The sequence below is a fragment of the Sinocyclocheilus anshuiensis genome, unplaced genomic scaffold (genome assembly GCF_001515605.1).
Source record: "Sinocyclocheilus anshuiensis isolate Anshui unplaced genomic scaffold, SAMN03320099.WGS_v1.1 scaffold1549, whole genome shotgun sequence".
NCBI classification, from domain to species: Eukaryota; Metazoa; Chordata; class Actinopteri; order Cypriniformes; family Cyprinidae; genus Sinocyclocheilus; species Sinocyclocheilus anshuiensis.
In genome coordinates this window covers 427,742-439,050 of record NW_015538373.1, presented here as the reverse complement: position 1 = coordinate 439,050, position 11,309 = coordinate 427,742, and the positions used below count along the sequence as shown (strand labels likewise).

General features: G+C 36.0%; 1 protein-coding gene across 1 annotated transcript in view; it reads left to right on the top strand.

Moving 5' to 3' along the window:
• The window catches only part of LOC107683760 (astrotactin-2-like), a 496,105-nt gene that overhangs the window by 280,935 nt on the left and 203,861 nt on the right, over nucleotides 1-11,309 (top strand). Inside the window, 3 exon segments of the mRNA XM_016479817.1 lie at nucleotides 4,167-4,251; nucleotides 5,550-5,624; nucleotides 8,851-8,947. Of these exon segments, the coding sequence (XP_016335303.1) occupies nucleotides 4,167-4,251; nucleotides 5,550-5,624; nucleotides 8,851-8,947 (257 nt within the window).

Sequence of the window (11,309 nt, the reverse complement as noted above, 5' to 3'; positions counted from 1 at the left end):
ATATTTAGATGAAAACCAATGTTAAGAACACATAATACAATTAGCTGTTAAATGGGTGAAATTCATGAAAGTAAAATCTTAAAACAACAAATCAAGAAATATTAAACGCCAAAGAAATTAAATGCTGAGTGAATGACACTTTTTTGTGTGCACTGTAAAATGTAAGATCAAAACAGCCATCCAGCTTCACAGTGAAGTAACTTTGCTAAATAATACAGTCAACATTTTTCGTTCTGGTAACCTGCAATATTTGAGTACACTAGAGTGAGTCAAGGCATTCAGAAACGTTGAGGAAAACACATATCGCATGCATTGTAAAGAACCCTTGAATGTTACATGTTATTTGTACAGTTTTCTTTAAGTGTGAACATGAGTCCTTCAAAGAGAGTCTCTTAAAACATTCTGCAACTTAGTTCAAAAAAATTCAATGACTTCTCCAAGTCTCTATCGCATACACAAACTCTCTTCAGAGAGCCTATAACCTCACATGCCTTCGAAGGACGACCATTTATAGGCAATCTACCTGCACAGTAGCTCAAATCGTCATTGAGAGCCGTTTGATTGAAACCTCTAAATCAGAATAATTGGCAAATCATCTGCAGGACCAGCACTTAGTGCTGTAGGAACGTTTTAGTGCATTTGAGCCTTCATTTTAAAAGATGGAAAGGCTCATTTTCTGCCATTTCTAACAGAAGGGCTGCTCCCACGCAGATTTGATGGTGCAGGTATCTGGCATATGCATATGCGCTCACAGCAAATGAATTATTAAGCACACTGCTATTAAACTAATTGCTTCTGTTATGTCTGAGTGTGCAGTTTCACTCAAACTGCCAGACATTTTTATTTCTTTCCTTTTTTTTTATTTCTTTTTCATGTCTTTTTGTTAAGTGCCACTACTAGGCGGTTCATAAAAGGGACATGGTGGTGGAAAAAATACGGGGTAGGAGGAAAAAAATATATTTGCATTCTCTCGCAAGTTCATTAAGCCATGTTAATCATTTTCTTTATAACAGCTTCTATGGGTGGTGCTTAACGTGCAATTTAGCACTTTCTGTTCATATTCTGGGCTATTCTGCTTGTCTGTGAATAGTATGCTTTATTAATAAGGTGTGTACTGAATTTGGACCTCCAGTGTCACTTTTTTAGTACATTAAGCCACGTTAAACGTTTCAGAATGTCCCAAAACTAAAAAAAATATATATTTCTTTATACTTGATTCCAAGTTCAAAATAAAACTGCTCCATTGTGAATGAAAAGTTTCTCGGTGGAGCTCAAGAGTTTTAAGATTTTAAAAATATTTTTTCCTCCCATGCCGTATTTTTCCCACCACCATGTCCCATGTATTTGCTTTTGTCTCTTTTTATTACATCTGTAAAAACCCCTTACATATTCAGATTTTGGAAGTGCAAGTAAAAATTTTATTGATGTTATATTTAAGAAAAATATTTCAGTATGAATACTGAAAGAAGAACTTGCAAATAATTTATTTCTTTAGCATTTTGTATAGTAATAACTGCTGAATCGGGTATTGCAGGGAGCTGTGTAATAAATTGCAATAGATTACTTCTATTGGTCATTATTGTATGTTAGTTACGGTTGGCCGCCATTGGCCTGTCCATCCTCTACTTCACTTTCTCTGTTTGTTCCAGTGCAATATGTGCCTAAATGTGCTTGTTTTCACAAGAATAAGCCGTGAAATGGGAGCTTTTAAATAGGATGAATATCATTATCATGGTAGGAGTACAGATGGGTGCATATTATTTCTAATATCCGTTGCTCCAGCTCATGAAATATGAATGTCTGCCTGTGCGGTTTGTAAAATGACTTTTCTCATTGTTTCGTTTCCCCTCCAGCCAGAGCTGATTTTGAAATTATCCTTCATATTCAAGTGAAGTACACTTGATTTTATCTGATTGCTCTTGCTTTTCAGATTAGGCCTTTATTTTAATTTGAAGAGTATGCTAGTTAGAGTATGTTTTAAATTTCCTAAGTCACTTTTATATTTTTGTTCGGTTTGTTTTATGAATCATAAGCTTGCAAACTCTAGGCAACTCCAGAAAGTATCTTGATTTCCATATGCATGAATAAAGCAAGACAGCAGGCAATGGAAATTTTACTGTATGATTTGTTACATTGATGACAGAAATAAACAGGACCAGAAACAAATATTAAAGCTTCTTCTGAATATATTAAAGTATATCTAAGGCATGCTGATTATTACTATATATATTTTTTAAAGTTGTTCTATGTTATCGACGTTTATAGAGCTCATGTCTAAAAGAGATGAATGCATACACATATACAGAATAGTTTTACAGTCTTCCAAAAAGTTAAATCTCTAAAAACAAAAACAAAAAAATCGATAAACAAAATAATTAATTAAAAAATGAATTGACAATTCTTTCATCATTTATTCACTCTCATATAGAAGCTTGTTTGAAGGAAGGAACATAAATAAACAAATGGTTAAAAAGAAATAGCAAGGTATAAATTCACAATTGTGAGATATAAACTCATAATTCTGAGAGAAAAACAAAGTTTGAATTGCAAAATATGATCTCAGAACTGTGATATATAAAATCTGAATTTGTGGCAAAAATAAGCTTCTATTCTCTGTAATTTTAACATGAATACATGGCAATACTTTCCCCTTTTTGATATTGATATTTAAATGAATTGATATTTAAATATATTTAAAGTATTTGTGTTATCATACAACATTGTTATTGCCTCAGTGACTTTCACACCATGCATACATGACACAATACAACAGTATATTCATTGAAGTCATGCTTTTGATTTCAATTATGACATTCTTGAGATTCACCCCACGATCCCTCTTTCCCAGAGGAGCTGTATCATTCTCGTATCCTCGGCTCCTAGCATCACCTTCTGAGAGCTGAGTAGCTCTGTGATATCTTTCAAGATATAGTGAAGGCGTCAGAGACAGAAGCAGCTCGCTCATGTCACTCTTCCCACTTGACTTGACTGCAGGGGCGATTCTAAGATTTTCGTTTTAGGGGGGCTCAGCCCCCAATGAGGGTATAATAATAAAAAATAATAGTAAACATAAATACAATACAAAATGATTGACTAATAGGGTAAGGTGGTAAACTAAACTTATTGCATTTTGCAACTTATTGTATTCCACTGTACTGCATAGATAGGTATAGCATTTGAGTACTGAATAAGCCATACAAGACTTCCTGAATCCTGATCTCTCTCTCTCTCTCACACACACACACACACACACACACACGTTTACTTAGCTATCTAAATGGGGACATTCCATAGGCGTAATGGTTTTTATACTGTACAAACTGTATATTCTATCACCCTACACCTAAACCCCTTACAGGAAACTTTCTGCATTTTTACAGTTTTAAAAAAACTTTGTTTACTTTATTTTTATACCAGTTTTACAAATGAGGACGTCCCCAAAGGGAGGTTTTTGGAGATTTTGTCATGTTTAGCTCACTTTTGGGTACAAATTTGTCCCCAAAATATGGTTAAGTAGGTACACACACACACACACACACACACACCTGTTTGCTGTACAAACAAAATTTTACTGCTTGAATTTCTAGTACAACCCTCTTTCTTTAGCTCAAGTATGCAAAACTATTTGCCATATGCACTGTAATTAATATGTTTTATATTAAAAGTAAAATTTTCAAATAAAAATGGCAATGGAAGACTGACTGCTCCCCCATGATATTTTGTAAACTGTCTTTATGACAAAGAACTGCACAGATGCAGATATTGTAACAATCTATCGATAAACACACACCTTGTCCTCTGTTTCTCGCTCTGCGCCTCTGCGGAATGAAGAACGCGCTGAAAGACGGGGAGGAGCCGAAGTCTGCCGCCGTTTTCATATGAAATTTAAAGGGGACTGAGACGATCACGAATTCGTGTACAGTTTATGTAGCTAATCGCAAAATATTTAGGGGGGCTGAGTAATCATTTTAGGGGGGCTATAGCCCCCTAAAAATGGCCTAGCGACACCCATGCTTGACTGTATATAGGACAAACTGTACTTTGAAAGCATTTTGTCTGGAGCGAATCCATGTGTGTGCGAAAGCACTGGGTGCCACGTGGACATGCGGTTGATTTGCCAGAGGGATAAATGAACATAATCTGTCACTGTGTTGTGCTCTCTGCAGGGGAATGCAGCTGTCTGGAAGGTTATGCCCCTGACCCCGAGCATAAACATCTCTGCGTCCGCACAGATTGGGGCCGCAATGAAGGGTGAGTGCTGCAAACCACTCTGTCAACGCCTCACAAATAGGCTGAACTAAAAGCCAGGACAGGAGGGAGATGAGGAGGGGCAAGAGAAAGACTGTAACACAGAGAGAGATGTGATTCATCACCTCACCTCATGCCAAGTGTAGTAACTCCTCTTCCTGACTCTTGCGGCGCATGTTAATGAACTCACTCATGCAAACAGCTGGGCTAATAAAACAACACCAGAACTTTCAGCCCAGAAATCGACTCCAGACTGAGACTTACACAACATAGGACAGTGCTGCGTATATGACTTAGAAATTGTAAAAATTGTAATAACATAATCTATTAAATTATACATTCTAGGTAATAAAATTGCACTACTTTAGATTACTTTTCGATTTATTTTGACCCAACTCGTTTATTACGTTGATTTGAATAGGATACTCTTGTACCATATGGATATAAAAATACAAAGAGAAAGAAAATGTATTCTATTCATTATTATTAACAATATTACATCATATCCAGGTTTCCCAAACTGGGTTTCATGAAGAAACTACAGGGGGTTTGTGAGGAATGAACTCACTCAAGCAAGCAGGCCTTTTTCACATTCGATTTTTTTATGTTTTCATTTTATTTTTAATGTTATTGTTTTTATTATTGCACCATGTTTATTATGATTAATCACCATCTTATCGACAATATAATGCAGTCCAGTCACTGCGCTCAAACCCGGAGGATATGACACGTTTAAGCACGTTAAGCTGTGCTGAAAAATATAAATGTTTTTGAACAACCCCAGTTTGATCTAATATGTGATGATTGTATCGGAAAGTAAAGTATGGCAACTGGATAGCAACACTGTGGAATCATAGTGGTTAGTTTTGCATCTAACAACTACCCAGTTCTCTTTAGTAACCACCTAGCAACACCTTAGAAATACTGCAGCATCCTAGCATCGTAATGGACTTTTTCGCCACTTCAGATAAGCGCCTCTGACATTCTCTTCAGAAAATGTGAAACCTCAGTTCAAGGTTGTGCAATTCTGAAACTGGAGGGCCACCTTCCTGCAGAGTTTAGCTGCAACACCTGAAGTTTCGAGTAATCCTGAAGACCCTGATTAGCTGGTTCAGGTGTATTTATTTATGGTTGTAGCTAAACTCTGCAGGGCATTGGGAACTCTCCAGGAGCAGGATTGGACACCCCTGATTTAGTTAATTACTGTTACTATTATTGTTTTTCCGTTGTTTTTTTTTTTTTTTAGCTAAAACCCTTAGCATTTATACTCACAAAGCCTTTTTTGTGTGTTCGTCCCACAGACCGTGGCCTTACTCAAACCTGGAAAGAGGCTATGACCTTGTCACAGGGGAGCAGGCTCCAGAGAAGATTTTCAGGTAAGAACCAGACCCTCCCCACCTGTCTGTCTTCCAAAATAAGGTCCCATGCTGAACACAACAATCCCCGGGGTGTCCCAGTCCAGGCAGGGCCTCCCCGCCTGCTGTCAGTTGCCCTCATACTGAACACAGGACTTCACAGATTGCCTGCGGGGCAGCACTGTGGGTTTCCTGGTAGGATTTGCCCTAGGCATGTTCCACCTGAAAGAGGAGGGAGCTTTACTGGAGCCCTGGGCCTCTTTCTGTTTTAAAGCAGGGTCTAGTGTTTAGTGGCTCCGTATATTTATTTTTCATGTCCTTGAGAAAATGGTGGCGATAGAAAGGGAACGAGGACAGGTCACAAACCGCAGCACGTCACTTTGGATTTCTCAATGTTTCTGTCCTGCAGGAGTGACAGACTGAAAAGCTTCTGCCCTTAAAATATCCGATGTAACTCGTCACATGGATTGCAGCAAGCTTGACTGCAGTCTGAATGATGCATGTTGATATTTCTAACCAAGCTCATTGGAAATATGTGACTCTTCCTACATTTCTGCAAAACTTAAAATACAGGTACATTTCCTGCCACTTTTTAGATGACACTTCCACGAGAGGTGCTATAAGCAAGTACATTTACATAGCCAAGTACATTTTTGCAAAAAGAGCTATGTGCTTTGCTGTTTCATGGCACTAAATAGTGTGTTCCATTTTCTCTGAAACAATTAAACATGATTGTTGCAACATTTTATTACGTTGGATAATGCACTGCAATTCGGAAATAAAATGTCCGGTGAGTGCTAAAAGGTTAACGCATTTCGTGTTTGAAAATAGTGTACCACCGACACTAATCCTAAACCAATAATAGCAAATGTGAAGAAAAACACATTTGTTGAAGAAACCATGCTATTTTAGTTTTCGTCTACAAGTCTTTGATCTCTTTTATCACACCCAAGTGCTTCACACTGCAAGTGCAATGCTGTACCGGGTGCGCTTCCGAGCAAATTCACTATGTCAGAAAACCTGGTTATGTGATGCAAACATAAAACTGTATTCATTTAAAAATCATCCATTAGGATAAAAGTGTTTTGTACTTATACCGTAGTATAGCATAACACAGAAGCAAAAGTTGTTGGCATTTTACTGCCTCTAGTGTTCATTTCAGCTGGAAACTGCAGTGAAATGTTTGTATGTAAGGCAGGCAGAGTCACATATTCCATTTTTTTCTGCTTTAAGTTTTATACACATAAAAGTGAAACATGTCAAGATGAGAAAGAACATGTGTGTTAATGCAAAATGTAGTTAATCCAGCGGCATTTAATATAGACAGTGTGTGTGTGTGTGTGTGTGTGTGTGTGTATGTATGTATATATATATATGTATATAAAAAATATATATATTTTTTTTTATTTTGCATCTTGTCATATATACAGTTACTGTGATATAAAATTACTCATACCATTAAATATTTTGGGATTTTGTCATGCAGCCCACCCATTGTCACGTGTATGTTCCCGTTGAGTTCCTGTTTTCCTTATTTGGTCCTTCCTGTTCCTGTCCCAATGTAGTTTGATTTGTTCCAGGTGTCTCATTATTAGTCATCCTCCTCACCTGTCTGCCCCTCGTTATCTGCCCTATTTAGTTCTAGCCTGTTCTGAGTCTCTTTGTCTGGAATTGTTTATGTCATCTCCTTGTGCTACGTGTGATTCCCTGAAAAAGACAATTAAACTCCTTTGTTTTGTACTCCTGGTCTCTTCGTTCCTCGCTCTGTGCTCCTCACAGTAGCAACCCGTGACACCCATATAGTTTCAGCAATTTTAACTAAAACAAATTAGCTGATGTGATGACAATATCTCACTTTGATTCTCCCTATTAAACTCTGTCTCTCGTTAATTAAACACAAAGATCTATTCCATTATTTTCCTCATTTTCAGACTACAAGCCTGAAGCAGATTTTTTTATTTTTTGTTCCTTTGGTTCTAAATGTTAAGGTGAAAATAAATGAAATTGATATCATCCATTCACTCTCTTCTTACTCACCCAAGCTGTCATCACTCTTAACCACCTGACGACTCAAGCCATTTAGTTCAGCTGGCAGCAGTTGACTGATAGTGGACTGAGGAAAGCAATCGATGCCCTCCGAAGTGTCGATTGATGGGCCGGAGCAAGGCCTGGGCTATCGCTGTCTTATTTATGAGTGGAAGTACGCACTGATCCAGAGTAATTCAGATGTGCTTGTCTATATCCAAGGTCAGCGACCGGCCAGACTCAGACCTGAGCTTTAGTGCGGTGTTATCATACAAATTTAATTCACAGAATATTAATTCACTGGCTAAATTAGTATTATATTAGCTTAATTATTTCAGCTCTTCAGTTACCTTAACAAAATAATGATGGTGCTAATAAACAAATAATGAATTAGTCAGTCATAGTTAATATACTGTGCATGTCACATATGTGATTTTTTTAAGCAAGATATTTAAAGAATCGTAATGCTTTTTAAAATCTTCAGTAATAGACAAAACATCATGGTAGCCTGCAGTCTCTTCCTACACTGTTTGTTTGTTTGTTTATTAACTTTATTGGGATGAGTAAATAATGAGAAAAACTATTTTTAGATTCATTGAAATTAAGATTCTAGACAATGCAATCATATCCATTAATCTGCATTACAAATAAAGAGTTAATGCTAGTAATAATAATAATAATAGTAATAATAATAAAGGTTTATTTAATTTCAGCTTTATTTTAATTAACAAAATCAAAACAAGAATAACACTGCCACCCACTCTTTGACCCTTACTGTGTCTTTAAGACAAAATTAAATATTTGTGGTATGATTGGCTAAAACTCTTCACATACCAAATGAGTCGCAATGATATTTTACAGGTCGTGGATTTGCCGACAGTTTCTGAAATGAAGAGTATGCCTACACTGAAGTCTTTCATTGTGAAGAATGTGACAAATCCTATTTTCCATTATACAAACCCTTTGACCTTTTCTTTATTGGATCGTTTCTACAGATTTGTGGTGTATATTTTCAATGTCTTTTTTTATTTTATTAAAGACCTTTGGATATGTCATTAGCACACAACTACTGTCTAGTTTGATGGTCTTTATTTGTGCATGCTGTGGAGAACAGATCTTCTCCTCTCTCGGTCAGTGTGGCTTTCTTGTAATAGGCAGCATGTTCCACAGGGTCATTGAAATTCAGCTGACACGTTACACTCTCGTGTCCCTCACGCTGCAGGTCATCCTACAGTCTGGGTCAAGGCCTTTGGCTGCCAGTCAGCAAGAGCTTTGTGGTTCCTCCGGTGGAGCTGTCAATCAATCCTATAGCCAGCTGAGTGAGAGTGTCTATATATATCTATATATATATATATATATATATATATATATTAATGATGCTTCATTGTGTTCTTGACCCAACTAACATATTGTTATTGCACAAACTTTTCAGATTTTTTTTTTCCCTTCAAAATCTCTGAACTCAGGATTTGTTTTTTTTAAATAGGCTTCCATTAAAACATGCCAGACTGTAAGTGGCTGAACTCGTATAGTATGTATCACAGAGTATGTGCCTTATTCACTGAATTCTTCTTATATATATTTTTTTTTTTATTTATTTTTACTTTTTGGTAGTGCAAACATTTTGAGAACTTTCCATTTTATAATTGTGCAAACATTATTGGAATGCTACTTATGAATATTACTTCTTTATCAAGATGTTCTGAAACTGGTAACATTTAAAAACATTTAGTTGCTAAGATACTTAGAGTGAGTAGAATGGTGGACTATTGAGGTAAAGTGTAACCAATAACTCTGAACAAATGTTCTATTAACATGGAAGAACGTTTGTTTCATAAATTTGAGTTGTGAGTTAAGTTTTGAGAATGTTCCCTGTTAGCTGGATGAGTACTTGCTGATTCTTTGTAATTATTTGTGAAATTTCCTGGCAATTTCTGAGTTAAAGTTGTTTCTACACAATGATCAATCAGAACACCTTAACAACTGCTTCACAACTGCCTAGCAACACCCTTGCAACCAATTAGAACAACTTTACCTAGCATAGCACTGACTGTAATTCCTCTTAGATCTTTCAAGATGTACATCATTTTTATTGGGACCTTGTACAGTATTTATTTGACCATTTTCATTTATATGTAACAATTTACCTTTGGTCCAGTACCTTTCCTCCAGTAAATCTCGGCACTACAGTAAGCGAGATGTTCAGTTATGAATAGATTTCCCTTTATCTGACACTGCTCTTGCCTCTTTCTTTCTGATAGCCCCACAGCTGCTGTTGGCTGCAATGTCCTCAGAGAAACAAGCTATTTACAGTATTACTTTTTCACAACCAAGCTGTTTTCGTCATTACTGCGTTCTCAACATATGCCAAGCTGTTCTTACGGTGTCAGCATATACTCTAATATGAATCAGGTATAGACTTATAGCAGGGGCTTCATGCACCTGTTTATTTGTGTATTTAAGCACCAGTGACAGCCTGGGTATAGTCTGGTGTTATAGTGGTACTTTCTGATTTTCTTTACCTAACACCTGTGTACACACACACACACACACACACACACACGTCTGGTTTGCTATCCTTGTGGGAACTCTCCATAGATATAATGTTTTTTATACTGTACAAACCGTATATTCTATGGCCCTAAACCAACCCTACACCTAACCCTTCCCCTCACAGAAAACTTTCTGCATTTTTACAATCTCAAAAAAAACCCACAAAAAAAACCGACGTCATTCTGTATGATTTATAAGCTTGTTTCCCCATGGGGACCTCGATTTAGGTCCACACAGTGACAAGAGTCCCTATATGAGTCAGTGTGTATTCAGGTTTAATTCCCCACCGGCATAGAAAACAACATGTACACACACACACACACACACACACACAATTTTATCAGTTTTCAATATTTCAGTTTTATAATTTTGATTATTTAAAAATATATGTGTATATTATTTAAATAATAGTAATCAACCAAGCAAATCTGCAGCTGAACGTGACAGCCAATGATTAACCATGTATTTTTGAGATACAGAAAAGGATACTTCAATGGGATATGTTATTAAAAGTTTCAAGTATGACAAGCCTTGTGAAAAAGAAGTACACTTTAGGCATACATTAGCAGAGAATGCTTATTGTGGAAATAATATACCAAATAAAATGCTTGAGTGTGAATTGAATGTAATGTTTCTGGACACTTAATTGCATTTTAATTGCTATTAAATGAAAATGTATTGCAGTTAATTCAGTTCAATGAAATTTGATTAGCTGGCATTAAGTGCTTTTGTCTGCTTACAGACATCTTTATAAGTAATTTCATAAATAATATTACTTATTGCCTTTGACATATGGTTAAACTGATGTACTGATGAATGTACAAGTTGAAATTTAGTACTCAAAGTACTGTATATTAACTTTAAATGTAATATCAAATAACACACTAGAGTTAAAATTATATATTTTTTTTTTTACATGTGCTTTAATATGTTAGTCAACACATCAAAATATGTCTACTTCTTTAAAACACGACAAAAGAACAATTTAAAATCTAACTTTTAATTGTGACAACATTGCAAAGTTCACTTTTTATTATTATATATTTTTTATTTTAAATTAATATATTATCTGCAAGTGTAGATTCATTTAAATATACAAAGTATACTAATATAAATATACTAAGTACT